Raw genomic sequence first — 25,948 nt, forward strand, 5'->3', positions numbered from 1 at the left:
CCTCTAATTGTTGGTTTCAGAAAGAACTAGCAGACATCTAAGATTGTTATATAGATACAGGATAACATGCAAGGAAATACCTAAATAGAAAACTGTCTTTTACTTCTTTAGATGACTGAGCATTCTGAGAGGTAAGCAATCTACTGATTAAAAGATATTTTTAAGAAAAGACGAGTAGACTAGCAAATCACTGAAATGTCTTTAGCTCTGTTTATTGTTTTTGATATGCAGAATTTTTCATAACTGAACACCATTTCTTTTATATGAGTAGATCCCACAGTTTCTTGCAATCTAAAATCTAGGGAAAGATGCACAAAATATGAAAATCACTTCCAAAAACAATATGACACCATTTCAATGTATATCTTTCACAGCACACAACTCAACAACAAAGAAAAATTAAAAGCATGAAACCACCGATTCTACTTCAGTCTTGTTTTTCAACGTCTAAAATACCGAGATGTCACAGAAATTGGCTTTAAAATCTAACTGACCACACAAATTCATATAGCTATCATATTGAAATTAACTAGAGTTCACTTAGGTTATAGTTCTTTTTTTATTCTGGAGTGCTCTCTGAACAAAATGAGCACAGATAAGTCTTTAAGAAAACATTAAAGTGAGCACTGTTTAGCAGCTAACAGGAGTGAGAATTATATTTGAGCTTTGATCAAATAAAAGAGATACTAACAGCTACTCACTTTCAAAGTAAATGAAAACATACATGGATTTCTCTTCCATGTTGCTTCACTGACAGAGACAGATAAAAACAACCAAGAATGACCACCTCCTGAGTCTCTCTCTGAAGTGCCAACAGGCCATACTCCTACTGTGACTAAACTTCATCAACTCCAGCTTTCAGATTTCTCTCTGTCTAGATATTTGCACCTAGTACTTATAAAAATTGAAAAGAAATGTTGTCTCCAGTCCCATTTCCACCCTTCCCTTTTTAAATTCAGGTTTTCCAGACAGGGTTTCTGTGTGCAACAGTTTTGGCCTGACCTCAAACTGACAGATATTCACCTGCCTCTGCCTTCAAGTACTGGAAACAAAGGTTTGTGCCACCACCACATGGCCACAAGTTTCACTTTCTTATCACTGGAATCTTTAACATAAAAGCAAAATTTTGTAGTAGAAATCTTGGATCAGGTACCAAGGACCTAAGATAGTACCTGTTTTACATTTGAAGCTACTCAGGAAACTGCAGGACGCAAGAGAACTGGCCTGGCACCATCTCCCATGACAGTTAATTACTTACTACTAAATAATATAATAATGTGAATAGTACATTGACCAAAAAATATCTGTTCATCTAATATTTAATTTTCTGTTTAATTTGCTGACTTTTAAGGGTGTTTACATTTGGCTCAAAAAAAAAAAAAAACATTCAAAATCATTGCCCGGTATCTTTCTAAAGTGAAATGTTCACTGAGATAGCGTAATGTGTCACTCTCTTCAAATATGTGCTTAACTTTTGACTCCATTCTGTCACGTTATTGTAGAGTTGACACTGTAAACAAGGGTTAGGTGACTTGCCCAGAGTTCCCCAGCTGAGGTTAGAACTGACGTCTTCTGACTCCTTTCTCCAGTGCTCTTATGGGAAAAGATTTACCAAAAAGTATGCAATTTTAAATATGAATACAGATCTTTAAATTCTCTCTTTGTCTCAGTTTTGCCAATGATAATAATGTCAAGGCACATTAAAAATATCCACATAGGAATCAAATTTTCATAAATTTAAATTTAAGTTAAAAATAGGATAAATTCTTATTTAACTGAGGAAATACAGAGGTCGTTGACAAATCAGCCAAAAAAGAAAAAGAAAAGGACTTTACCATGGTTAAAGCTGGTTCCACAAAGATATAGAAAATTATTGGCCTATTAATCTCCAATATCTGACTTGTTCAATCAAGAAAAATTAGAAGAGATTCTCAGCCTCTTAGAAAATAGCACATAGTGGGAACCAGCTTGGTTCCTACTTCAGAAAACTTCAGGTGAGAAGCTGCCGGGCTGTGTATTTCAGTATTAGAACTCTCTAGACCTCTTTTGAGTTGTAAGATGGGGAGAGTCAGTCTCAGATGATAGGAACTTCTTGTGTTGTGATCTGTTATATTGTGAAATGGAAAAGTGTTGGTAAAAGTATTTCTCAGACAGAGATGCAAGTCTTACACACCTATGTGAATGGATATGAAATAAAATACTGCCTTCACATGTTTGATGAGGCACCTATGTAAGAAAATCCATAGGTAGAATTAATCAAAAGGTAGAATTAATGTGTATATTTGTTTGAATACTATTGAGAACAACTCTTATGTTTTCACATGCAGATGTAAGACATAGAATTTCCTCCGTATAATATGATCTTTCAATATATAGTACTTGAGAAGATGGTTTTTAAGGACATTATAGTAATTATGATAATAATTTCTTTCCCAATTTTTTTTCTCAAGTAACAACCACTTACCCCCAAAGTGTAAATGCTGCATGATAATTTTAAATTTTGAGCCCAGGCAATGTATCTATAGTTGCTTTCTCTCTTTGATTCCTCTATTATTTCTAAACACAAAGATTTTAGTTCAAAACTGTGACAACCATGGATGAAATGGGTGTTTTATAAGATAAAATGTACACTTTTTTCATTTTACGCATGATTTACAATTTTTGGTTGTATTTGTTTTAGAAAAAAGTAGTATATAATTTTATAATGTTTAGAAGGAAAAACAATTAATTTTTAGGATAGAAATTTTTAGTATATTTACTAAGGAGAACATTATGTTACAACTGGAAAACTTTTATTACATCATGTTTATATCACGAAACTTGAAGGTCATTAAAATTCGTGAAGTGACCCGAGTGCAAACCAGATGGAGTGACAGATGGAAATAAGATTTCCTGATGTAACACAGAATTTGCCATGCTCCCCCCCCCGCACATTTTCATAACAACCATTAGGATACTATAGACAATGCACCTCATTTTCCAGTCTCTATAACATACTGGGACAATTGAGGTTCCCACATGCATCCATCTGCTCACCTGATGTCATTTTACTTGATGAAGTTTTTAAATAAGTTACCCAAAGTTAAATAAAATAGCACATGATCTTGTATGGGTTCAGGCTCATTCTTGGTCTCTACTCTCCTTTATGTCTCACAGAATTCAATCAATTGTCTGGTATTTGATTTTGTATGGGAGTTAATCATCCACCCTCTCTGAAATTATGCCAAAGGGTAACTGTAAACTGACTTTAAGATCAGTTAAATAGGAAATACTCTCAACAGAGGTAAGGCAATTCAAATATTTTGGAGACTATACAGTGAAAAGTAAATATTTAAGAATAGCTGTCATGTAAAAGCATATGTAAATGGATATATTCTCAGATTTGATTCTAGCAACCGATTGGAGTTAATGTTATATTCATCCAGACATGTGACTCTATGGGAACACATGTCATGTAGCTGATGAGTGACTGGGGTGCTATTGTGGACATTATTCATTATTATTGAATACTCAAACTTCTTTCACTATGCTGTGCATCTGTCTAAAGACAACAGGAGTCTTAATTAAATACAGATGATCTAAAGAGGAAAAGTGCACCTGATAATGGTTATAGTGCCCTGAGCTCTCATGAACTCAAACCTAAGCCTTGATGGTAGGTAAAAATCAACATAAAAAAAATCACCTATGGTTTCCTATTTTAGATGAGACTTTCCTCATCTTCCCATCTAATGTTCCCTCGGCATGTTATTTTCAATTTTTACAATAATTATTATTTTTATTGGATCAAATTAAGTTCAACTAGAAACACAATATTGCTCCTAGCACTATAATTTCATTTCCACGTGCAAGAGGAATATCAGGACACCTCCTTCTCCATGGGAACTCTTGGTGTTCCTTACCCGGTCCCAAGCAGTGCCATCCCATGAAATTTCCTGTTGTAAGCCAGTCTGAAACTTATTAGAGTTCTCTGGTTAGACAGACTAATTGAGCAGGTGACACTACACAACTTTGTTCATTCCCTTTGGCTTAATATTTAAAATGGGTTTCAATCAGATTCTGTGGAAGCCCCATCATATCAGACAGTTGGTAGTATCATGTGAGACCTGAGGAAGGGGTTGGCCAGAACTGAACTTGACTTTAATACAAGACCATGTTCTATTATTGTTTAACTTTGGGTATTTCTCCCCTAGGAGGAGGACAGAGGAGAACTAACCAGCTCCAGGACCAAGGTAAGAGGGGAGTTTTCTTTCAAAAGAATGGGTTCCATCCATTTGAAGGAAACCCCTCCCCCAAATATTTGTTAATCCCTTTTCTTTATAAATTTATATTTTTTAACCCACCAGCATTAAAAAATCAGATTGCTACATATGTATAGTAGTTATTTCAATACCCATTTACAAATTTTAAAACAGGATAAAAGGGAAACCTTCACATACATCATAATAGTTGTATGTTACTGCATTCATTTTTTCTCTCCTCATTAAATATCAATACCAATCTTCCATTGAGATTTAAAGTCTTTAGTTTTTCATTTCTCTGTATATAGAATATTCATAGTGATTATTAATTAAAACATGATAGACAAGATAGTATAAAATTATTAAACTAAACTCCAAAATATTTCTCACAAAATACATTATTATCAAGCAAGTTTTAAATAAAAGTTTGTTATATTTATAAATTTAATAATATCTATTTTTTAAACAACATCAGGCTAAACTTTCAAGCTCAAGTAATTTAGACTTCATAAGATTTTTTAATGCATTATATGGCAATTATACCAAAAAAAAAACCATAGGAAAGGAAAATATTTTCTTGAGCACTATTTCCAGCTGCTGATATACCCTTCCCCACTGGCTTCTTGATGTTGACTTTCAATTACTTCCATGGTATGTTCACCTTCCTCATTATTGTCTTTGGTATCTTTTTCACATTGTTTTTCCACAAAAGAGTTCCCAAGGGAAGATACACAGTTGTTTTCTGACCCTCACATGCATGCTCTGGCACACATGCTCCACACACGTATCATGCACACACACACAATGAAAACAGAAAAATAGAACTTCAGCTTTGTCATTTTGAATCTAATTGATAATAATTATTGCACATTTTAATGTGTTTGTGTTGTGAACCCTGTTATCTAAAAGGTAAGCAATTAAGGGTGCAGAAAGAAAAAGGTTCCATTTGCAAAGCAGTTGTCATGCTGGCCTTGTTCGGGTTCTCATAACCCTAGTAAAGAGTAAAATGCATAATCCCAGTTTTCCTACAGGGAAGAGAGGCTGAGACAGAATCTTCAGAACATCATGAGTCAGCTAGCTGTGCTTACACAGCTGTGAACAACAAATAACACTGTTTCAAACATGCTAGAAGAGGGGGCTCACTACCCAAGTACATCCTCTGACCACCACAAAATGCACTACTACACACTCATTTACACACATGAGCACAAAGGTCATATAGGGACAAAATATATGTTTAAAATAAAGAAGGTAAAATAAGCAAATTATTACCTTTATGGATAAAGGTGTAAACTCAATACTATCTTTATGAATGGCAAAACAAAGTTCTTTGACCAAAAATTCTCATGTTCTTCTTTTTCTGAGCCCACAACATTGCCCTTAGCACTGGAAAATACAGACACTCTCCTTTCTTTAGCTAATCCTTTATAAACAACAATTTTATCACTCAGGCTCCTTTTTCTGTTTTTACTATTCTTTCACCTAGCCAAAAGCCAATAAGAAAGACAAGATTATGAGAGAAAATATATTAACACAAATATTTTGTATGATAAGCTCCAAATACTTGCCTACTGTAAAAAAGCCTAATATACTATACTAGAAAGAAAAGTTGAAGCTGTTCTCACCCAAGAATTTTCTGGGAATTCTGAAATATTTGAAAGTGAAAGTGAGCCAGACACATTTTGTGAGCTAAATATAAAATATGAAGTGAAATAAATTTCGCTCAAGTCAGACTAAATGTGCACCTGGCATTTAGTCTATATTAATGATAGATATGACATTTAATTTCTCTAATGACTGTATTAACTATTCCAATTAGTAAAGTTAGTGACAAAAGTCTTATCTAAAAGTGTTTTATGGGATAAATGTAGCCAAATTAAGATAGATTTGCAAAACACCTTACCTGGGCCCTTTATTTTTAAATATAGTTGAAAATATTATATTCTCCTTGATGCTAAAACACAAATAACATCTGATTTTATTATGTCCTTTCCTACTGTAGAAACAAAGTGCATGAATGATCCCTTCAGCAATAATCCCAATGAAACACCATCCTCTATTATTTTATAGATAAATTACCTCTTTATTCTTATAGAGAGTGTTAATATTTCAGTATTAATATTTTTGCCAACGTTTGATAAAATTTTTGAAGCATTTTATTTTAAAACATACTTCATATCATATAGTTCCACAAGTCTGTTAGTCTCCACAGCAGAAAGATCCCTTCTCATGGCCCACCACCTAGTCTTCTGCTTTATCTAGGTCCCTGAAAAGTATTTCCATGTAGTACCAGTTACTGAGTATCACATCTATACCTTGTTTTGCATCTTGACTGAGCTACTTTAGTCCCATAAGGTATGGCTCTCTAAGATTCTGCTATCTAAGCAAGCAGAACACAAACACACATTAATTGCAAACAAGTCTATGACTGAGCTGTGACTGTCACACACAGTAGTTATCCTTACATGATCTGAGGTTACTGAGAAAGACCTTATGAAAGTGGTTCAGATAGATAAGCATGGAATATTGGTTGAATGAATAAGTCAGTAAGTGGACAAATAAAAGATGTAGAAAATGTGAGATGAATAAGGAAAGAAATTACCGATTAAGGGTCTATTCAGTTTGAAGTCAATCCTAAGCAAAATACTTTTGGAGCTATCAGGAAGCTACTCTGGCTAAAGACAGAGAGGATGTGCATATAAAGGCTTGGTGTGCTGAGTAGATTCAACTCCAATGTTAAGTAGGTGTTCTCAGTTAATAGCATTTAACTTAAGGCCCCACTTTTCTCATTTGTTGAATAGAGCCAGCCTACTCATATGATAGCAATATTACACTTTAAAAATACACATAGGCCTTGAATTTCAGAAAAGTTACAATAACACCTTGAGGCAACACAAATCCTGGAAGCTGTTTGTGAATATGCTATATCTCTACAAAGAATAGAGTTCATTCTGACTTTGGGTGCTAAGGGAGTGAAACAGACAGTGAACCTGGTGCTAGGTGATAAGGCCAGTATTACAGAAATGAAAATATGAGTGCAGGCACACTTTTCAGAATCATGATTATTAAACATAGTTAAGCATAGAAAAGGAAGAGAAGCAAAAATTCAACATCAGATTGGGTTTTGCGACTGTCCTGTTATTTTATTGTATGTTATTCCTTCTGAGTAAATTTTCCTATCTAATATAAAAGATCATAAAAGTTTCTTGTGATGATATTCTTAGGAATTCAAAAGTTAGAATTTAGATAACTGAGAACATCATATTGTAAATATACATCTTATTTCAACCTTGGGAGAAAAGGCTGTGCTACCATGTACTTAAATCACCACTATAGAGTTTAATGATATCACTTCTTATAGAAGATTGACTGCAACTGTTCTGCCCATATTTAAGAAGTAAGTGTTGGATTGACAAGATCATTTGCCTTTCAGGGCTTACATGAAAAAGTGTGTAATAGCGAGGTCAGAGATACCAACTTATTCATGCCAAGTAGATATATGTCAAATGCCCCCACAGCTTAACCAGTAAAATCCCACCAAGTCTGGCAAGCTTCTCAGGAAAAGCACAAGTTCCTCAGAGAGACGTACCAGGATGAAAATAGCATTTACCCAGAGGAAGGTGCTTTGACAAGGAGCAGGTCATCAAATTACTTGGGAAAGAGCACTGGACCAGAAGGCAGATGACTCCCAGTCAGCGGTGTTTTGCTGGACAAGTCACCTAACTGTCATTAGGTCTTCACGATCATATCTGTGAAGTGAGAAAGGAAGAAAACCTCTAGTCTACACGTTGACTAAAAAAATTCGCAAGATTATAAATCCTTAAAGCTGTCATTGAAACTTTTAGTAAACATGCAATGATATAAAAAGAAATATAACCTGTGATTCATGGAATATAAATCATATTAGGAGGAGCAAGGAGCAGAATCTAGAAGGTAGAAGAATCCAAAGTCCAGAACAGAAGCAAGCTTGCATAGCTTGTACTCATCACAGCAAGGCTTAGACATTCATGGCATCATGTTGTAGAACATCCCACATTCAGTGAATGACAGCAACCACTTTTCAGTTTTCTGAACTGTACTGTAGACAAATAGTGACCTTGTCTTGGAAAGTAAATTCTGTCCTGGAAAATACAAAGCATCTTCCAAACCAGCTGGTTATGGCCTCATCCAAAGCCACCCTTCATAACTCTTGCAGACAGCAGAAAAACTGAAAGAGGCAGAGAACACTCTAAAGCTGCGAAGCAGCCCCGCTATAAAATGAAATTGTCAGTATGTAAGATGGATTCCTTGATATTTTTTCAGTTTACTTAAATCTTCTCATCAATACATCATGTAGGTATTTTTCAAATCTCTTTTATGATATGTTTATTTAATGATCACAAATAGATGTAGAGCCCTGATTATCACTCCCAGACAAATGATAGGCTCAAACTTCTCTAATGAATATGCAGCCAGCATGGTATCAGTTTGGTTTTGTATCTCCTGTTTCTAATAGGCATGCATAAGTCACAGTTAATTTTCAAGCAGCTGTTGCTAGGTCTAGTGCAGATATCTGAATCCATATGCATTACTAACTTTCCAAAGTCTAGGAACTCCCTGTGATCATGTGCCAATTAATGTGTGCATCTTTGTACATTTGAGAAAACATCCAGTTTTCATCACATCCTAAGAGACCGAATATCAGTTGTAAATTGTAATCTATTATCTAAGATTGACAATATGAAACTAAACTCCAAGAAATGTTGGTGAAAAGTAACCTTAAATTATTCAATATTAACATAATTAAGGATCTGAGAAGAAGGTTCAGTAGCTACGAGAGCTTGCTTTTCAAGCACAAGGACCTGAAATCAGATCCCTAGAGCCCATTTTTTATATGTATATAAAAAATTGGGCATGGTCATCTCTAACCTCAATGCTATTGGGGGCTGGGGACAGGAGGATCACTAGGACTTGTAGAAGCCAGCCTGGATCCAAGTTCAGTGAGTGACTGTCCGAAGGGAATAAGGAACTAGGTGATAAAAGAAAAGACCCAATGGAGTCCTCTAGGCTCTGCATGCACAGACACCGATGCCTGTGTACACACATGTGTACATACAAGTACACACATATACGCATGCACGTGTAAACACACACACACAGAGACTCACACTGTAATTAAACATCTTTCATACCACAATCTATAGCTAAGTGCCTGCCAGACAGCCTCACAGTAATCACAGTGATACAGTGATTCTTGAACACTAACCTCCTTCAGACTTAACTCCTCAAATAAGAATTGGGCATGCACATTACAAAGAATAAACACCAAAAAATTTCTGGAAGCTAGTGCAGTAACTCTTCATTTGTTCAGCTCTCTGGGGTTTAATTGAAGCATAAAATCTGAAGGTCTCCCTAAGAATTCAATTACACTTACTCTCCTGAATATCATCTAAACCAAGGTCCTCCAGCCCTTGACTCAAGAGACTAAACTAAGACCAATGACGTACATCAGGCCGGACAACGTGTTCTGAACTCCTTGACAACAGCTCCAAGATTCTGCTTCTTCTTTAGACTGGAGTTGGTACAAAGTAGTAGAGAAAGTTTGGCTTGAACACAACAGTTCTATGTGTATGTACTAGTTTCATTTCTGTGGCTGTGAAAAGAATCTTACTGGGGACAGGGTTTCTTTTAGTTCACAATTCCAGGTTATAGTCCAACACAATAGACAAGTCGAGTTGCAGTGTGAGATGGCAGTGAGTTTCCAAGAGCAAGAGAACACCAAGGAGCTGTTGACATCACAACTGGAGTCTAGGTCAGAGAGAAATGTGCACGCCCTGCTTGCTTTCTTTATTCCCAGGAATGGTGCCACCCAGTTTCAGTCTGTTATCCCACATTAATCAAGATATGTTCAAAGGCCAACCTGATTAAGCCAATCCCTACTGAGGTTCTTCTCTGCCCAGATATATCTAAGCTGTAACAAGTTAACAATTCAAACTAACCATCACCGAGTCATAGAAAATATGACAGGGTTTGATTTGTTTGTTTCTGGTTGCTTGAATTTTACTAATGAGTTCCACTGCAGAGAATGCTAAATTAAAACGGAAGCATAGAGAGCAAGATGTAATTAAAACAACTTAAAGATCCTCTTACCCACAGAGATTTGTTGTATTTTCATACAGTTTTTTGATAACATTGAAAATATGGAAAGTTTCTTTTCACACAGATTACAATGAATATGAATATCTAGTTTTTCTTTTGGGTATTATATGATATACTATTTTGCCTATTGATTTACATATTGATTTTAATGGATATAAAACAGTCATACAGATTATTCATATTTTCAATTCTAGAACCTATGAAGCTGTATAGAATACAGTTACGTTAATCTAGAAGAATTTGATAGAGTAGAGTTGGCTCTAAGCATGTAAATCTCTACAAACTAAGTGCTTCTGATATTTAAATCAAGCTTCTGTAATAGGTATGAACCCAAAACTAACATAATACTTTCATTTAAAAATTGTTGATTTCCTTCTATTGATATATAAATATACTATTGGAATTTTTATAAGATATTCTGCTAACATTTGGTCTGATTTCATAGGATTGGTTCCCCAAAGAAATCATCTTAAATTTCTTCTTAAATAGAAAATCAACTTATTTTCCTTCTAGCTTTTAATGCTATCATAAGAATGCTAAAATGCCCATATTTTTAAACTTTACCTATACTGTACATCAGCTTATTTTTTATCTTTCAATATAAATTTACAAATGAACTTGAATTGTTTGAACTCACCAGGTTAGTTAGTGCCATGTAAGGTTGAATTACTTTCCTGTGATTTTCGCATTTTTTCTGTTAGAAATTGCTTAAAATTCTTTGCTGGCTCCAAATAAATTTCATCTTTCATATAATTTCTTATTAGTTCACACAAGTTTGATGGCTTTTGAAAGCAAATATTTTAGGATTTGTTGGAGTCTTTGGAAAAACTGATTTAAATAAGTGCTATAGCCACTACAATGCCAGATGTTTAAGTTGCATCAAGATATAGTATGAAGAAAACTCTTCAGTGAAGACATCAGAGACTTGCTGAAGAGAGATGTTTTTTCATGTGTATTTAATAAAGGGGTCCTTCCACACCAGGATAATAAAGTACTGGTGTCTTACAGTCTAGGACAAAAGAATGTGAGCTGCATAAATTATGGCATCTTAGACAGTAATGAAATGCTTGTTTGTTAAGTGAAATGGCACTGAATTCCTTTCAGCTAGAGTAAAAAAAATTATTTAAATCTATTCATCTACAGACAATATATGACTTCAATTTTCCATTGAAAGACATTTACTAAATCTAAGGATCTGTATCATTTTACATTCAGTTTTACTGATTCATTACTGTGACTATATTTTAATTTTAAAATTATACTATTTTGGCTTAGAGAAGGGATAAAGGGGGTAAGAGCAAGCATGAGTAACTCAACACAAATTCCAGCACCCACATTAAAAACAAATGTCTGCGTATGACCATGTACAACTGTGCAGTCCAGAGACAATGAAATGGCTGAATTTTGTGAGCCATTAGCTTACTAACTCTAGTAGAAAAGTCCTAACATCCTCCTCTGCCCCTTCACACATTTACATACACAAATTTAGGACCAGTGAGCTCTCTCTCTCTCTCTCTCTCTCTCTCTCTCTCTCTCTCTCTCTCTCTCTCTGTCTCTCTCTCTCTGTCTGTCTCTCTCTCTCTCTGTCTCTCTCTCTCTGTCTCTCTCTCTCTGTCTCTTTCTCTCTGTCTCTCACTCTCTCTCTCTCACACACACACACACAAACATACACACACACACACACACCATATACCTCCACTCCAAATACAATACTCTACCAAATGGAAGCATTAAAATTTGCTTCATTTATTTTGGTAGACATGGTATCAGCTGTACACTTCAATACCTCACCAACAGAGAAACAAACCACACTGCAGGATAAATTGATTACAAATAAGAATCGGGCAGTAATAACAAGAGCATGCATATCCAAATCCATAGAAGTTGATGAGAAATCATTTGTGGAGTCACACAAGAAAAGTTAACAATCTCAGCCTAGGATAAATGTGAGTGGTACTGGATAAAGTTTGCTTGCGTTAGACTCTTCAACACAAGGAAATACAAATATCTGCACCTGCTAGTTCTCATTTTGCACTTGGTTTTATGTGTCTCTTCAGTAATAACAAAAGCATTTGTTATCAATTATTGGAGTCTGAAAAATAAGATCAATAAGGTGAATTTTCAAATTTTCATGTTGGCAGAGTAGTTCCAGGAATAAAACCCCTTAGAACTTTCCAAAAGTCCTATAATTTATGCAGGGATTTGTGTCTCTTTCCACTGCAGTCACATTCCCTATCCGTAGTTCAAACTGAACATCCTTGGAGAGTAGTTCTTTCTTAACTTCCCCAGAGGCATAATACACAAGGCAAATGAGTGACTTAGGCGGGTCCTATTTGAGCCCACAAAATCTGTCATCTGCAAACCTGGGGTCCTAGATGAAGCTCTTATATCCAGCAAGAATGTATCCAAAGGTTATTTTTCTACCACCAGCACCTTTTTCTTTATAACAGGAAAATCATTTATTTTTTTTTGACTTTAAGTTGCATTCAATACAAAGGGATAATTAATACAAGAAATGTCCACTCTCCTCATCTGTTCTGCAAACAGCCATCACAGCTTTCTTGATGCGTAGTTCAGCAAGACTATCCCTGACAATCGATAAGTGTTTATGATACTGGTTTTGGAGACAATGTCTGGAATGTGTGAATGAGTTTCCAATGCAGAAATAATATACTTGACAGCAAGGATTTACTTTCTCTGCTCCTGACTAACCTGATGCTTAATGCCCTCTGCAATCATGGTTACCACCTTTCCTTAGCGGTTCTTTTAACATGTCAGCTGAATAAAAAGTACTTTTAACTGGTCTCGTAAAATTAGTGAAGGAATGTTACATATTTGAGCTCATCTGATGATTGTTATCCTTACTAATTATAAAAGTAATTCATTTCATAAGACAAAACAGATTCAAAACGATGCACGTGGCTTACATTGCAGTTTAAATAGCAATCCAAGGAGGCATTGAAACAACACAAATCTATTACATAAGAACATACTTCTTTTGTCATGTAGTTGCAAATTAACTTGGAGAAATTTTGGCATACTAAATACACTATCTAAATAGTAAGGACATTTTATTTCTTCCACACTGTATTATTGAAGAACAGTAAATTGTATACATACCGGGATTAAGTACACTTTACCAAGGAACCACAAGCTTCTACAAGGGAAGTATGTGTGTTAATTGTGAAATGGGCAGTTGTTTAACTATTGGTCAAGTGTTTATATCTTATCAATCGAGTAGAGATGTATACTTATATGTATGGATAGCAGTGTGAAACTAAATTGTTTTTACATGGCCTATTTGATGGAATGAGAAAGAAAAATCTGAGAATAATTTTGCAGACAGTTTGATTCCAAACAATATCTTCTCAACATACAGATTTATTTTCTTTATTCATTTCTTTATTTTGCCTTTTTGTGTGATTTTTTTTCTATTGTGCTGTGAAACTGTCTTTGGGTATGACTAATAACTCTGTTAAATAACCCTCTCATGAAATGATTTTACTTTTAATCAAAAGAATGTATGAACCAACATATGAAATAATTGGGATACCACTGCATTTTTAAAATTCAAACTAATATGAATTTAAAACTGATCATATGATAAGAAGAGTTCCTAAATACAAGACTTTAATAGTTTTCATTCACTGAAGTCAAACATGCCATTTTTGTGGGGTTTATTTTTTTAAATAGCTAAACAAATTTAAGTTTGTTTTTTTCTTCACAATAGATTTTTTAAAAAACTCAGACATTTCATCAGAGGAACCCTGTCTTAAAAAACAAACAAAAAAAAACTTAGACATTTCTTATCTTCACTGACTGTGTAGGGATGCATGCATGCATTTTAATTTGATCCCCTTGGTGATAAAATTGGCTATGTGACATTGCTCAATTTAGAAAATATAGTAATAATTTTACTCTACTAATACACACTTGCTTCTAAAAGCAGAAAGAGCTAATTATTCAATCAGCATTTAAGAAATAGCAATCTAATTCTTGAACCCAGGAACAGTTATGTCAGGAAAAAATATACTTTCCAATCCAGAAATGGAAAAGCAAATAATTTTCCTGAAATAACAGGTACAAATTTTAAGAGAATAAGCATATAAACAGATAGTTTAGTGTTAAAATAGCCAAAAACTGTTACTGTTGTTAGGCAGTTAAATGATATTTTGCTGTTAAGTCATACTGAATATAATATATATATATGTATATGTATGTATGTATATTTGACTGACACTTCATTTGGCTTTAAGAAATCACCAAACTTAGTGCTTCCCAAACAACACAGACAGAACATTTGTGTCCACATTTCCAGAGTAGATTAAGCCATTCCTAAGATTTAACAAAATTCTAGTTAAACACTGAGAAGTCCTCTTGAAAGAGTCTATGAGTCCTGTGTAAACTTTACTGTAAAAACAGGAGAAACCAAACACGTGGAAGGCAAAAATCTTATGACTCTTGGAGAATAATTAGAATAGAAAACACTTCTGCTATTCCTCCATAAAAAGACTAAAAGCAGACAAAAATCTAATCTAGAATGGTTTTGGTAAAGATGCAGCGTGATGTCCTGGGGTTCAGTCGCTAATTTAAACAATCAAAATGGATTCATCATTCTGATTCTAAATTGCATCCAGTGTTTAGGAACAAACCCAAATTTGACATGAGAACACCCCTAAGAGATGTCAATGTCTCCTGCCTAGCCTCATGAAACTCAAAGAGCCTGGAAATCTGCAATTCTGAAAGAATTCAAAGCACTGAATCAATAAACCCCACAAACAATAGAGGGAAAAATAATCAGGCCATATTCTTTATGAATGGAAGCTCAGTACCGGATTAGCAGGTTTTGTTGTGGTTTTTGTTGTTGTTGGCTTTTTTAATGACATTTTGTTTTTCTTCAAGGAATGAATTATTTCAGTCTCTTTTGGGTCATTGACATTGTTAGAAGCAAAGGAATTCAAGGTGTAATTATTTCACCATTATTAGTAAATACAAGTTTATCATAGTTTTACAAAAAAAATCAATGTAATCAGTTATCAGGCAATAACCAAAGTGAGTCAATGTGCACCAAGTACTGCAGGTTGAATGCTTTTGAATGAGTTGCAGTTGCCTTCCATTTGGAGTGCTGTGTACGGAGCTGCCAGATAGCAAATGAGAGGTTTATTTAGCATTCGTGGGAAGCTTACAAAAGAGCTAAGTCCTCATTCCTTATAACATTTAACAGCTCTACAGTTTCTTACAAAATATGTTTTATCGTTTCAAGAAATGCTGTTAACCTCGCAGTTTTAAAACTGAATGAACAAGGCCTCTTGGACAAATTGAAAAACAAATGGTGGTACGACAAAGGAGAATGTGGCAGCGGGGGAGGTGACTCCAAGGTTAGCCTCAATGTCACCAAGCGGGTAAACAGTACGTCAAGTAATAGGTGCATCTGCTAGGAGACTTATGGTGTATCTGCTCATAGATGGACTGTCAGTCAAATGCCTTTAACATCTTTTTACATCTCAAGACTGCAATTACTGTCAAAACAAAAATATTTGCAACTGTTATTAATTTGGTGAAACACTCAGAACCCTGGTGACACTAAATGTGGGAACCTTTGGCTTTAAGGAAATGGGATCTTGTGGAGCTGATTTTGGAAAGCAGAAAGTCTCTGAAAGAATGCTGTAGTGAGCTGGGCGGTGGTGGCCCACACCTTTAAACCCAGCACTTGGGAGCCAGAGGCAGGCAGATCTCTATGAGTTCGAGGCCAGCCTGAACTACAAGAGCTAGGTCCAGGACAGGCTCTAAAACTAAAACAAAACCCTGTCTCAAAAAACAAAACAGAACAAAGAAAAAGAATGGTGTAGTGTTGAATAAAAAGGGGAGAAAAGGCAAAGCTAACTTGTTTTCTACATTAATGAATGACCAAGCTTCTACAAAATTTCCAAATAATATCAATAACTTGACTCCACCTTGATTTGTCTAGCATTCCAACCAGACAGCTTTTTTCATTATGTGGTTTACATAATTATTTTGCTTTCCATTAAGGGATGAGTCAGGAAACAATAAGACTACAAGGTAATATTAACTCATCTTTGTCTTCATCTCACACATACCATAATTTCTGCCTCATCATTTTTTCCATTTCTAATTAATTCTTTCAAAGAAAAATAAGAAAGTTCATGATTAGGAGATATTCCAACTAGTGACCCAGAATGTGTGTGTGTGTGTTTGTGCGTTTGTGTGTGTGTGTGTGTGTGTGTGTGTGTGTGTGTGTGTTAATAAAGAGAACAATAACCTAGATAGGAAATTGTGACTGAGAATCTACCTTCAACCCCTAAAAACATAATTAAAACTTTAAATTATACCTTTAAAAGCATAGATATTACTTAATCTAGAAAAGCAGAAGAATGCTTCCCATCCCTTAACAAGAAGAAAAGACATCCTACTTCTATCCTATCTTCAGGTTCCTGAATGAATTGTACATTTTTCTCACAAGATCACAAAATATTTGTGGAATAAATATTTTGCCATGATTTCAGATACCATCTCTCTTAATCCTCTCTCTGATGCTATAACATAGTGTTTGATCTTAAGTAATTGATAAAGAAAGCACAACCTCCAAGAGGAATGGGCGAGGTTCTAAATACAATGGCAGATGACATCATATAACAGAGGAGGGTATAAAAGAATAAGAGGTAGAAAGGGTGAGAACCAAACCAGGAGAGACCAAATAGTAGAGGAGAGAATATGGAGATATTAGGGCTGCTCTCTTAGTAACAGCCTGCTTTTATGAGGACAATCCAACCCCTCAAAGCCTCCATTAACAGACTCAAACCCCTATGACCACACAGACCTCTTAAAGAACCTGCCACCACAGTGAAATCACATTGAGGGATTAACTCTTAAATGACTCTGGGGGAGCAAATCACATTTATATTATGGCATTAGACTATGGCATTAGATTAAAAAGTAATAAATAAATTCATTTTATATGTTTGACTCCAACTTCCCTAGAATTTTCTCATAGTTTTCATAAACACATAAGTATATTTATGTTTGGAGACAAAAGTATTCCTTTGTAGAAATTAGAAATGTCAGAAAATGTGCTGAAATAACACCAGAAAACTTAAAATGTATGTGTTATAATCAGAAAAATTTCTGTTTCAAGATTTTATAATCATACCCTTAAAACATATAACAATGCTTCATGGATTATTTTCCTACAAATATAAATACCAGTTCTATTTTAGACTACAAGAAAGATTATCCAGAGGAAAACAAAGAAAATACAAATATATGTCGGTCGGGAAATCTACACAACAAAAATCACTATGGCTTAATTAACTAATCATTATGGCTTAATTAAATGAGAAATTTAACAACTGGGTCCGTGTCACACATCTGAGATATCACAGACCCAAGTAAGCACTTGTGCTCTCAGAATAAGTATGTATCTAAATTTATTTTTCCTGAAAACAAACTTTTGTTCTTTTAGTATGTATTATTATAGTATTCACAAATATGAATGAGAAGTTGTGTTCCAAACCATTATTTTAAGTCTTGACAGGGAACGCTCCAAAGAGTTTTAAAATTTAACATAAAATGCTCACCTAAAATGAAATTGCAGTATGTTTTGTTTTCCCTTGGGAGTTTAGTTTTCATATACATGCAAGGTTTACACCAAGAGAATAAGTTCATTGAGGTCTAAAGGTTAATAATACCTTAGTATGAATTCAATAAAATGCCCTATAAACTTGCCTGCAGGCAATTTGATAGAGGCCGATTTTCTCTTTTATAATTCCTCTTCCCAAAAAATTCTAGCTGTGTCAACTTGACAAACTACTAACCAGGACAGCTACCACCATTGTGAATATAAGTACACTGCTCAGGTTTATACTGAGTAAATAGAATTAATCTTCTAGTAAGGAAGTAAATGGCATGCTGTATTTTATCAAATGTGTTCAGCATGTCTTAGATGTGAAGCACAAGATACCAGAATGGTAAGGCAAAATGACAGTGACAACTTTAAAGATGTCCAGAAAAAATCAGACCATCTCCAGCAGAAAGAATCAAAAACCACCAGGCACTAATACTTAGCAAGAGAAGACCTGAGAATTACTACTGTCCACCAATTCTGACTACTTTACTCTTATCTCATTAGAAGGAAAAACTAGGAGAATCCTTTTATTGTTTCCAACTACCAGTGTTGAGGGAGAGCTGAAGTCTTCCTCTCTAAGATATTCTATATATTTAACATCAAGGGAATTGAAGATGGGAGAGAAATCTGTTATAAAACATCACTAGCTTATTTGTAATAATTTAAAATTGTAGTCACTTAAAACTATAAACTTTAGTTATATTAATATGGTAGACTCAAGGCAGATGATTGCTTATGGTGATGTCATTTAAGGTCAATGCTGCAATTCAGAAGGAAAAATGCAAGTGTAGCCTCATACTGTAAACCAGCAATTTGCATATCTTGTAAGGACCTTCTACTACCTAAACCTGTCCTTGGCCAATAATACTGGAGACACCATTCTCCTTGTATGAACTTACTATGGAGTCAATTTATTGATAGATACCATCCACATATTCTTAGAAAGTAAGTAGTCTCACTAGCTAAATCATAGTGAATGGCTATAACTTCTACTTAACTAGATGTTATCTCTATTGATTTTGATGGAGAAAATAAGACGGTTCTGGATTCCAATTGCTTGCCACGTGTATGGGGGGAAATTACAACTCATTTTGAAGCTCAACGAGCCAATAGTTTTGGATTCACAGTAATTGCATATATTTTTATTTAAAAATCCTCCTTAGCAGTATGTGCCTGTTACATAAAGCGATGGAGCAGGCCCCAGTTTTATGTCTGATCCTAAACCTGGGCCTACAGTTCAAGACATACAATCTACTGTGGCCTTTGCTCTGTCACTTTGCCATGCGATTCTAATGTAGTTTTACTTGAATAACATAAAATAACATATATAATGTTATTTATGTTATTTTCCACGTGAAGAACTCCTGTAAACCTTGCCGTTTTGAAACTCAGTGAGGCAGGCGTCTTAGACAAGCTGAAAAACAAATGGTGGTACGATAAAGGTGAATGTGGACCCAAGGACTCGGGAAGCAAGGTCAGTCATTGCAGTTTGGGGACTCTTCTTGTGTGTAAAATAAACAGTAACTGGGATCGATTGTCCAAACTTATGAAGCCTTAAGCACTGAACTTTTCTGTCCAGCTAGCTGCCTAAATTCGAACTTAATGCCATAAATTTCAGCACAGATTCTATCAAAAGAAATAAACTGCTCCTCAGTAGTAAAGATTAAAATAAACTAAGATTAACCCTTATATAGTAACTATTATATATAATAACAGAGCTATCGTATATATTATAACAGATAATATTAACTATTATGTATACATTATTACAAAATTATATTAGTCTCAAACTTATTTATCACTAATCTTTGTCAGTTAGCTTTGTGTTTTGGAAAAGGAAACCATAAAATGTATATTTTAAAAGTTGATTTCCAAAACAGGAAATGAGAAATTGATCAGCAGCTATCCAGAAAAAAAAGGTAAATATATTAAATAAAATTCAGGGTCATGGCACCACAATGCCAAGCATTCTGCCTTAGTTCAAAGAGGCCAGTCACATTTATGGTCTGACAAATCAATAAAATGAGCTTCCAGATCTATTATCTCAATAAAGATTATTTCAAAAAATCAATATTGACACTGTATACCCACAAGTCTTAAGATCCTTTGCTCTTGAATTTATTTTTAAAGATTTATTTATCTTTATGTGTATGGGTGTTTTGGTTGTATGTCTGTTCCTGCATTCTTAGAGACCAAAAGATGTCATTGATACCCTGGAACTGGAGTTATAGACAGTCGTTAGCCGTTGTGTGGGTGCTAGAAATGGAAACCACATTCTATGGAAAAACAGACAGTGCTCTTAACCACTGACCATTCTACAGTTCCTACTCATGAATTCTTTACAGAGCAATGCAGAAATGTATAGGCTGAATTTGCAGAGTGCAAAGTTATATGTTTATTCTAATTGGAAAAAAAGATCACATTTATAAGTGATTCAGCATACCTATACATACTAATAGAATATATCTAAGACAGGCTGGGGAATAGTGGCACATACCTTTAATCCCAGCATCCAGTAACATATATGTGTGTGTATATATATATATATATATATATACACATGTGTTTGCTCCTATTGCTCCTATTGAAGATTTTTTAATTTTTTTTCTTTAAACTTTTTCAATATAGCATTTTAGAAAGAAAAGGAGCTACTGTTTATTCTAAGATATTGAAACAAGTAACATTTGCTGAGTTTTTATTAATTTTAGGGAGCTATGTCAGTTTCATAGGTCATCTTTCAAACCTTACACACTGTTAATCATTTTTGTCTGCCTTTGAAACAGAGTGAAATGAGACAAGCTTTGGCCATATAATGAAACTGTCTCCTTGTGTCCTGCTGTAAAATCAGACATACACAATAATTAAAATCATGTAACCTTAAAATAACATGACTAAGCATACAAATACATATATAAAGAGAGAGATATAAATATATAAATGTATCGCTTGAATTAAATACTCTTCTTATATAACTACTGGAGAACTTAGATAAATTTTGCATGTAAGGTGTTGTGGGATAGATGGTGGCCACAAAACATCTTTCGGGGTGTCTTACTAAATTTTTTGAAATAGTGTTATATTATAAATATATTAATAATCTATGGCATTTTTAAGTTACTATCACAACTTAATATCTTTTAGTCATCTATTTGACTATTCCCAGATATAAAAATAAGATTATATATCTACAAAATGAGGTTCTGAAATATAATATGCCAAAAATACTGACTATTAAGCATTTTAAGTGTCAATGGGATTATAATTTTCAATCAGTAAAAGCATTTATAAATATGACCATACATAGTTTGTTTTTCAATTTGGATGTATTTTATTGAAAATTATCTTCAAAAAGCCATAAGTAGTGACATAAACCTGTAAACCCAGAACTTCAAAGGTAGAGACAGTCAGTCAGGAGTCAAAGCTACCCTTAGCTCTATAGTGAGCTAACCTAGGCTACATAAGACCCTATTTCAAAAATAAACATCAAATTAAAATAAAAACTTTAAAATACACAAAATTATGCATATTGCTAAATAGTATATATTTATTTGTATTTTATATATATATACAACACTATATTGCATATAATATTGTTAAGTAGTACAGAAAATTCAAAATTGCTCATGAGGTTCTCCCTACGAACACAATGGAATAATAAATGATGCATGCCGTAATGCCTTATGACTTTCACAGACTTAATAAGTTAACAATGTGATACTGATAGTCTAAACACCCTTAGTTCTCTAATTAAGAATGTGGCATGATAACTATCCAAGAGTAGTATTAAACACTAAAAATTGTGTTTAAAGGATGTAAAGCCCAAAGATTTTCTTCCACATATTCTGAGCATCATGTTCTCAAAGTCTAAATAAGACCTCTTCTGCCTCCTATGTAAATATATGAATGCTCATACATGGTTTAGTATAGTGATTTTCTTTACATATTTAGTAATGATAAAATGTTTGGATTTTATTGAATGTAATTATATTAATTTGTTGGTAATTATCATAATTTTCTTCTCCCAAGAGCTATAAGCTTTATGTTTACGTCTATTTACCTGCATCAGTGACTTAACCTGAAATAGTTCCCAGTACAATTAAGCATTTCCTTTAATAGGCTACTTTGAATGTATGTGTTCTTTTACCTTTTCGGTGTGACATTCCCATAGTTAACTGGAATCTCTTTATCCTCCCTAGGACAAGACGAGTGCCTTGAGCCTGAGCAACGTAGCAGGCGTCTTCTACATTCTGGTTGGCGGCTTGGGCTTGGCAATGCTGGTGGCTTTGATAGAGTTCTGTTACAAGTCCAGGGCAGAGGCGAAGAGAATGAAGGTGGCAAAGAGTGCACAGACTTTTAACCCAACTTCCTCGCAGAATACCCACAATTTAGCAACCTATAGAGAAGGTTACAACGTATATGGAACCGAAAGTATTAAAATTTAGGGGTAGGACTTAGGGCCTACGCCAGTGAGTGGGGGCTGCATCCTGTGAATGCAGTGTTGTGACCTGTCTTGTCCAGTGGTGGTATTGCTTGCTTTTAATTAGAGCTTTCTATTTTTGACATTTTCAGTGCACAGTGGTTCTGTTTTTGTTGGCTGCAGATGTTCTGTTTGAACTTTATGTTGCCAATAGATATCTGCATTGTAATGTTCAGAAACATGAAAACAAATTAGAATTGCACCACAAATTGATGGAAACAGCGTAATTTCCCCAAAATCAGAGGAAAATTAAATTTCCTAAGCAGAAACCAGCCAAATTTCCATGACAACTCATAAATGATAAGAAAATAAGAACAAAACATATTTTAATTGATTAAAAATAAATCCTAAGGAGTTGCCTAGTTTTGATGAGGTTACAAACAAAAAATACATACATATAAAGGATCCCCATCGTAAGGACTGCATGAATTTTGATCCTAATCTAACATGTCTTCCATTGGCCAGTCATATTTCTATACTTAAATGCATTGATCCCTATTGTTTGTTCATTTTGGTTATGATACACATTTATTAAATGAGATTCAACTTATACAATTTCACTTATCACCGAAGCATTCTAAACAATCCAACACTTCTCCATTTCTCCATCCAAAATGTCAAATAAACACACACGCACACATATATATGCATACAGATATATATACATATATATATAGATAACATATACACACACATATATGTTAGAGAAAAATGAAATATGTCAGTGAGTTATACATTATACATTTTTCCCATTTTTTCCCCTTTGGTTTCTTTTTAAAAAGCCACATAGCCACACTTATATACTGTCCTTGTGTCACAATAAAAATGATATGCATTCCAGGAAGTACAGATGGAAGTTAACTTTTTCAGAATCTAAACATCCACTTTTTTCCTCTAATGATCAAAGGTGGTTTTAAAATAAGACCCTAATGGATTTAGTATTGCTCTTCTGAAACCAAAACTCTGACAAAATCATTTTCTAAAATCATACATAATCGCTTAATGAATCAGCTTTTGTTTAGACTGCATAATAAATGAGTCTTTGACTCTTCAAGAGACATACTTGAGGCAGCTGAAAGTCAAGACAAAAAAAATATATTTAGTAATATGTATATCTGAAGTTGTACCAGAAAACATGGTTGATTTGATATTTAATGACATAGAAACTTCTGAATTGTGTGCTACTTCCTGAAAGGAAAGAAAGAAGCCACTCTGGCGATCAAGACAGGTCCTCCCCACCTTCTAGAAACCTGAGGTTGAACACACATGCACAGAGACAGCTTCAGTTGATTTGTTCTCAATTTTCTGAAAATTGTAAAAAGCTAAGTCCTCAGTTCACTCCAATAAAGCATAGTGAGCTTATCTTCAAATATGGTTAGGTCCTCTGAGAGAAATTACTTGAAAATTCATGGAAATAAACTGAGACTGTGTCAAGGTTGATGGCCGTTAAGAAAATGCTTTTATCTTAATATTTGCTGAGTTGAAGAGAAATTTTCCAAATGGAGGAGCATTATCTCGCCTGGGTTATTTGGAATGAATTCATAACGCATTTTACTTCTTGTGTTACTAAAAGTGAGTTTCTTATTCATTCCATTCATTTGACAAATCCAAGATGGAAAAGCAATATTCAAAATTTTTTAAAAAATACCAGTGAATGCATTTATTGCAAAAGTCTGGTAAATTACTAAAGAAACGAGTTAAGCATTCCCAGGTTAGAACTTTTACATCATAATGTTCTTTTAGTTGAAGCCTGTCACTGAAGTTCATCAAATGTTACCTCCTTTAAAGCTAAACTTGACCTTTTAAAAAACACATTTTGAATACAGACCAAGCACTCACAGTTATATAAATTTTTTACTTTAAAAACAGTAACATTCACAGTAAGCAAAAATAATTTGTACCTGCAGCAAAGACTTGAGAGTAAACTATTTCTATTTTACTGTCAAACTGATACGTTTTTTCTCTTAAAAACTTTGTAGTGACTGACATGGCCACTCATGGCTAGAATCCTAACATTTGAAACTCTAAGACAAGTGGATTCCTGCACATTTTAAGCTAGTCTTGGCTGTGAACAGATACTCTGTCTTGAAGAAAAAAAAGAAAGAAAGGGGGTTCTGCTGACATAATTAATGGTTGTTAATTTAGATGCCATCTGGAACCTCCGAAATCAAACTCTAGAAACTTTATACATATAAGATCTACTTAGAAATGTGGCTAGGGGCCAGAGTGATGCTCGGATGTTTGGAGGGCTAGCACACTAGTGGAGGGCCAACACTCAGTTCCCAGCACCTACATCAGGTGGCTCCCAGACACCTATTGCCCCAGCTTCAAAGGTTCTGATACCCTTTTCTAGCCTCTGTGGACACACACATATACACACACCATACACACACCATACACACAAATGTTTATTTATTTGAATTCACAGTCTTATATTCTATTTTCTTCAGCATCTGAATTAATTCAATCTAAGCTCCAAAATAGCCCCTCTAAAAGTTACTATGTTCCAAACAGCTAGGCATCCACTAATTGGTTCTTATTTTTCCCCTCTAGGCAGCTTACAATACATTCTATGTGTTTTTTTCTTTTTTCTTTTTATTTATTTATTTTTTTTAAAAAAAGAAAACAATCATTTTTCATTATACTTACCAGTCCCAAGTTACCACTCCATTTGTTGGCTCTTCACTAAAAACACCTAACCGTGAAAGAAAAGATTGCATTAGAAAGTTTTACAGCAACTCCAATCCCATATCCTGGCTTATATTTCTTAAATAAAATGCTTTTTTTTGCTACATCTTCTTGATGCAAACAATACTGTTTTGTTCATTTTTTTTTTTTGTTATGACCACTCTCTAGGAATCTCACAGGAGTTTCCCTTTTCAAAGCAAGATTACTTGGAAGTGCAGTCTACTTCTGAGTTCCCAGGCAAGACTCTGGCATGGCCATGAGGGCCTTGAAGAACGGGTCATTTCAAATGTTTGTCTTTTGAGGATTTTTTTTTTTTTTTGAGACAGGCTTTCTCTGTGTATCCCTGGCTGTCCTGGAACTCACCCTGCAGACCAGGCTGGCATTAAACTCAGGGAGCCATGCTTCTGCCTCCTGAGTGTTGGGCTTATACGTCCACTCTTTCGCATGTTCTTATGAAGCTAAATTTCTCTATTTCTAAGCTTCCTTGCTGATATACTAAATTTTAGTTTCCTTACAATTTTAAAAATGTGCAATATGTTCACTTATTATTTTATTTGATACAATTTATACTCAGCACATCCTTCGGTGTGTAGTCCTTCAGGGTTTTTTATAATTTTATTTTTTAAAAAATAAGTTCCTTGCGAGGAGGCGGATACTCTTTTTTCCTTTTCTCAATTAAAAAAAAAAAAAGGAATTAGGCTCTTTCCCCCCAAAAAAAAAGTTCTTTCATACAAAGTATTTTGATCATGTTTTTTCTCCCCCATT

The 25,948-nt window shown here is 34.4% G+C and overlaps 1 protein-coding gene across 17 annotated transcripts in view; it reads left to right on the forward strand.

Annotated features, from left to right (window-relative positions):
• Positions 1-25,948, forward strand: part of Gria4 (glutamate ionotropic receptor AMPA type subunit 4) — a 351,675-nt gene that overhangs the window by 321,609 nt on the left and 4,118 nt on the right. For 3 of the 17 annotated variants that reach the window (XM_075966868.1, XM_075966872.1, XM_075966871.1), the window contains 2 exons: positions 15,640-15,754; positions 22,215-22,422. In XM_075966868.1, coding sequence (XP_075822983.1) covers positions 15,640-15,754; positions 22,215-22,422 — 323 coding nt within the window. Of the gene's footprint in view, positions 1-4,190; positions 4,230-15,639; positions 15,755-19,377; positions 19,493-22,214; positions 22,463-25,948 lie in introns of those variants that run through there. The other 14 variants (XM_075966873.1, XM_075966874.1, XM_075966878.1 and 11 more) reach the window with 9 other exon arrangements.

The sequence above is a fragment of the Microtus pennsylvanicus genome, chromosome 3 (assembly GCF_037038515.1).
Source record: "Microtus pennsylvanicus isolate mMicPen1 chromosome 3, mMicPen1.hap1, whole genome shotgun sequence".
In the NCBI taxonomy this organism is placed as follows: domain Eukaryota; kingdom Metazoa; phylum Chordata; class Mammalia; order Rodentia; family Cricetidae; genus Microtus; species Microtus pennsylvanicus.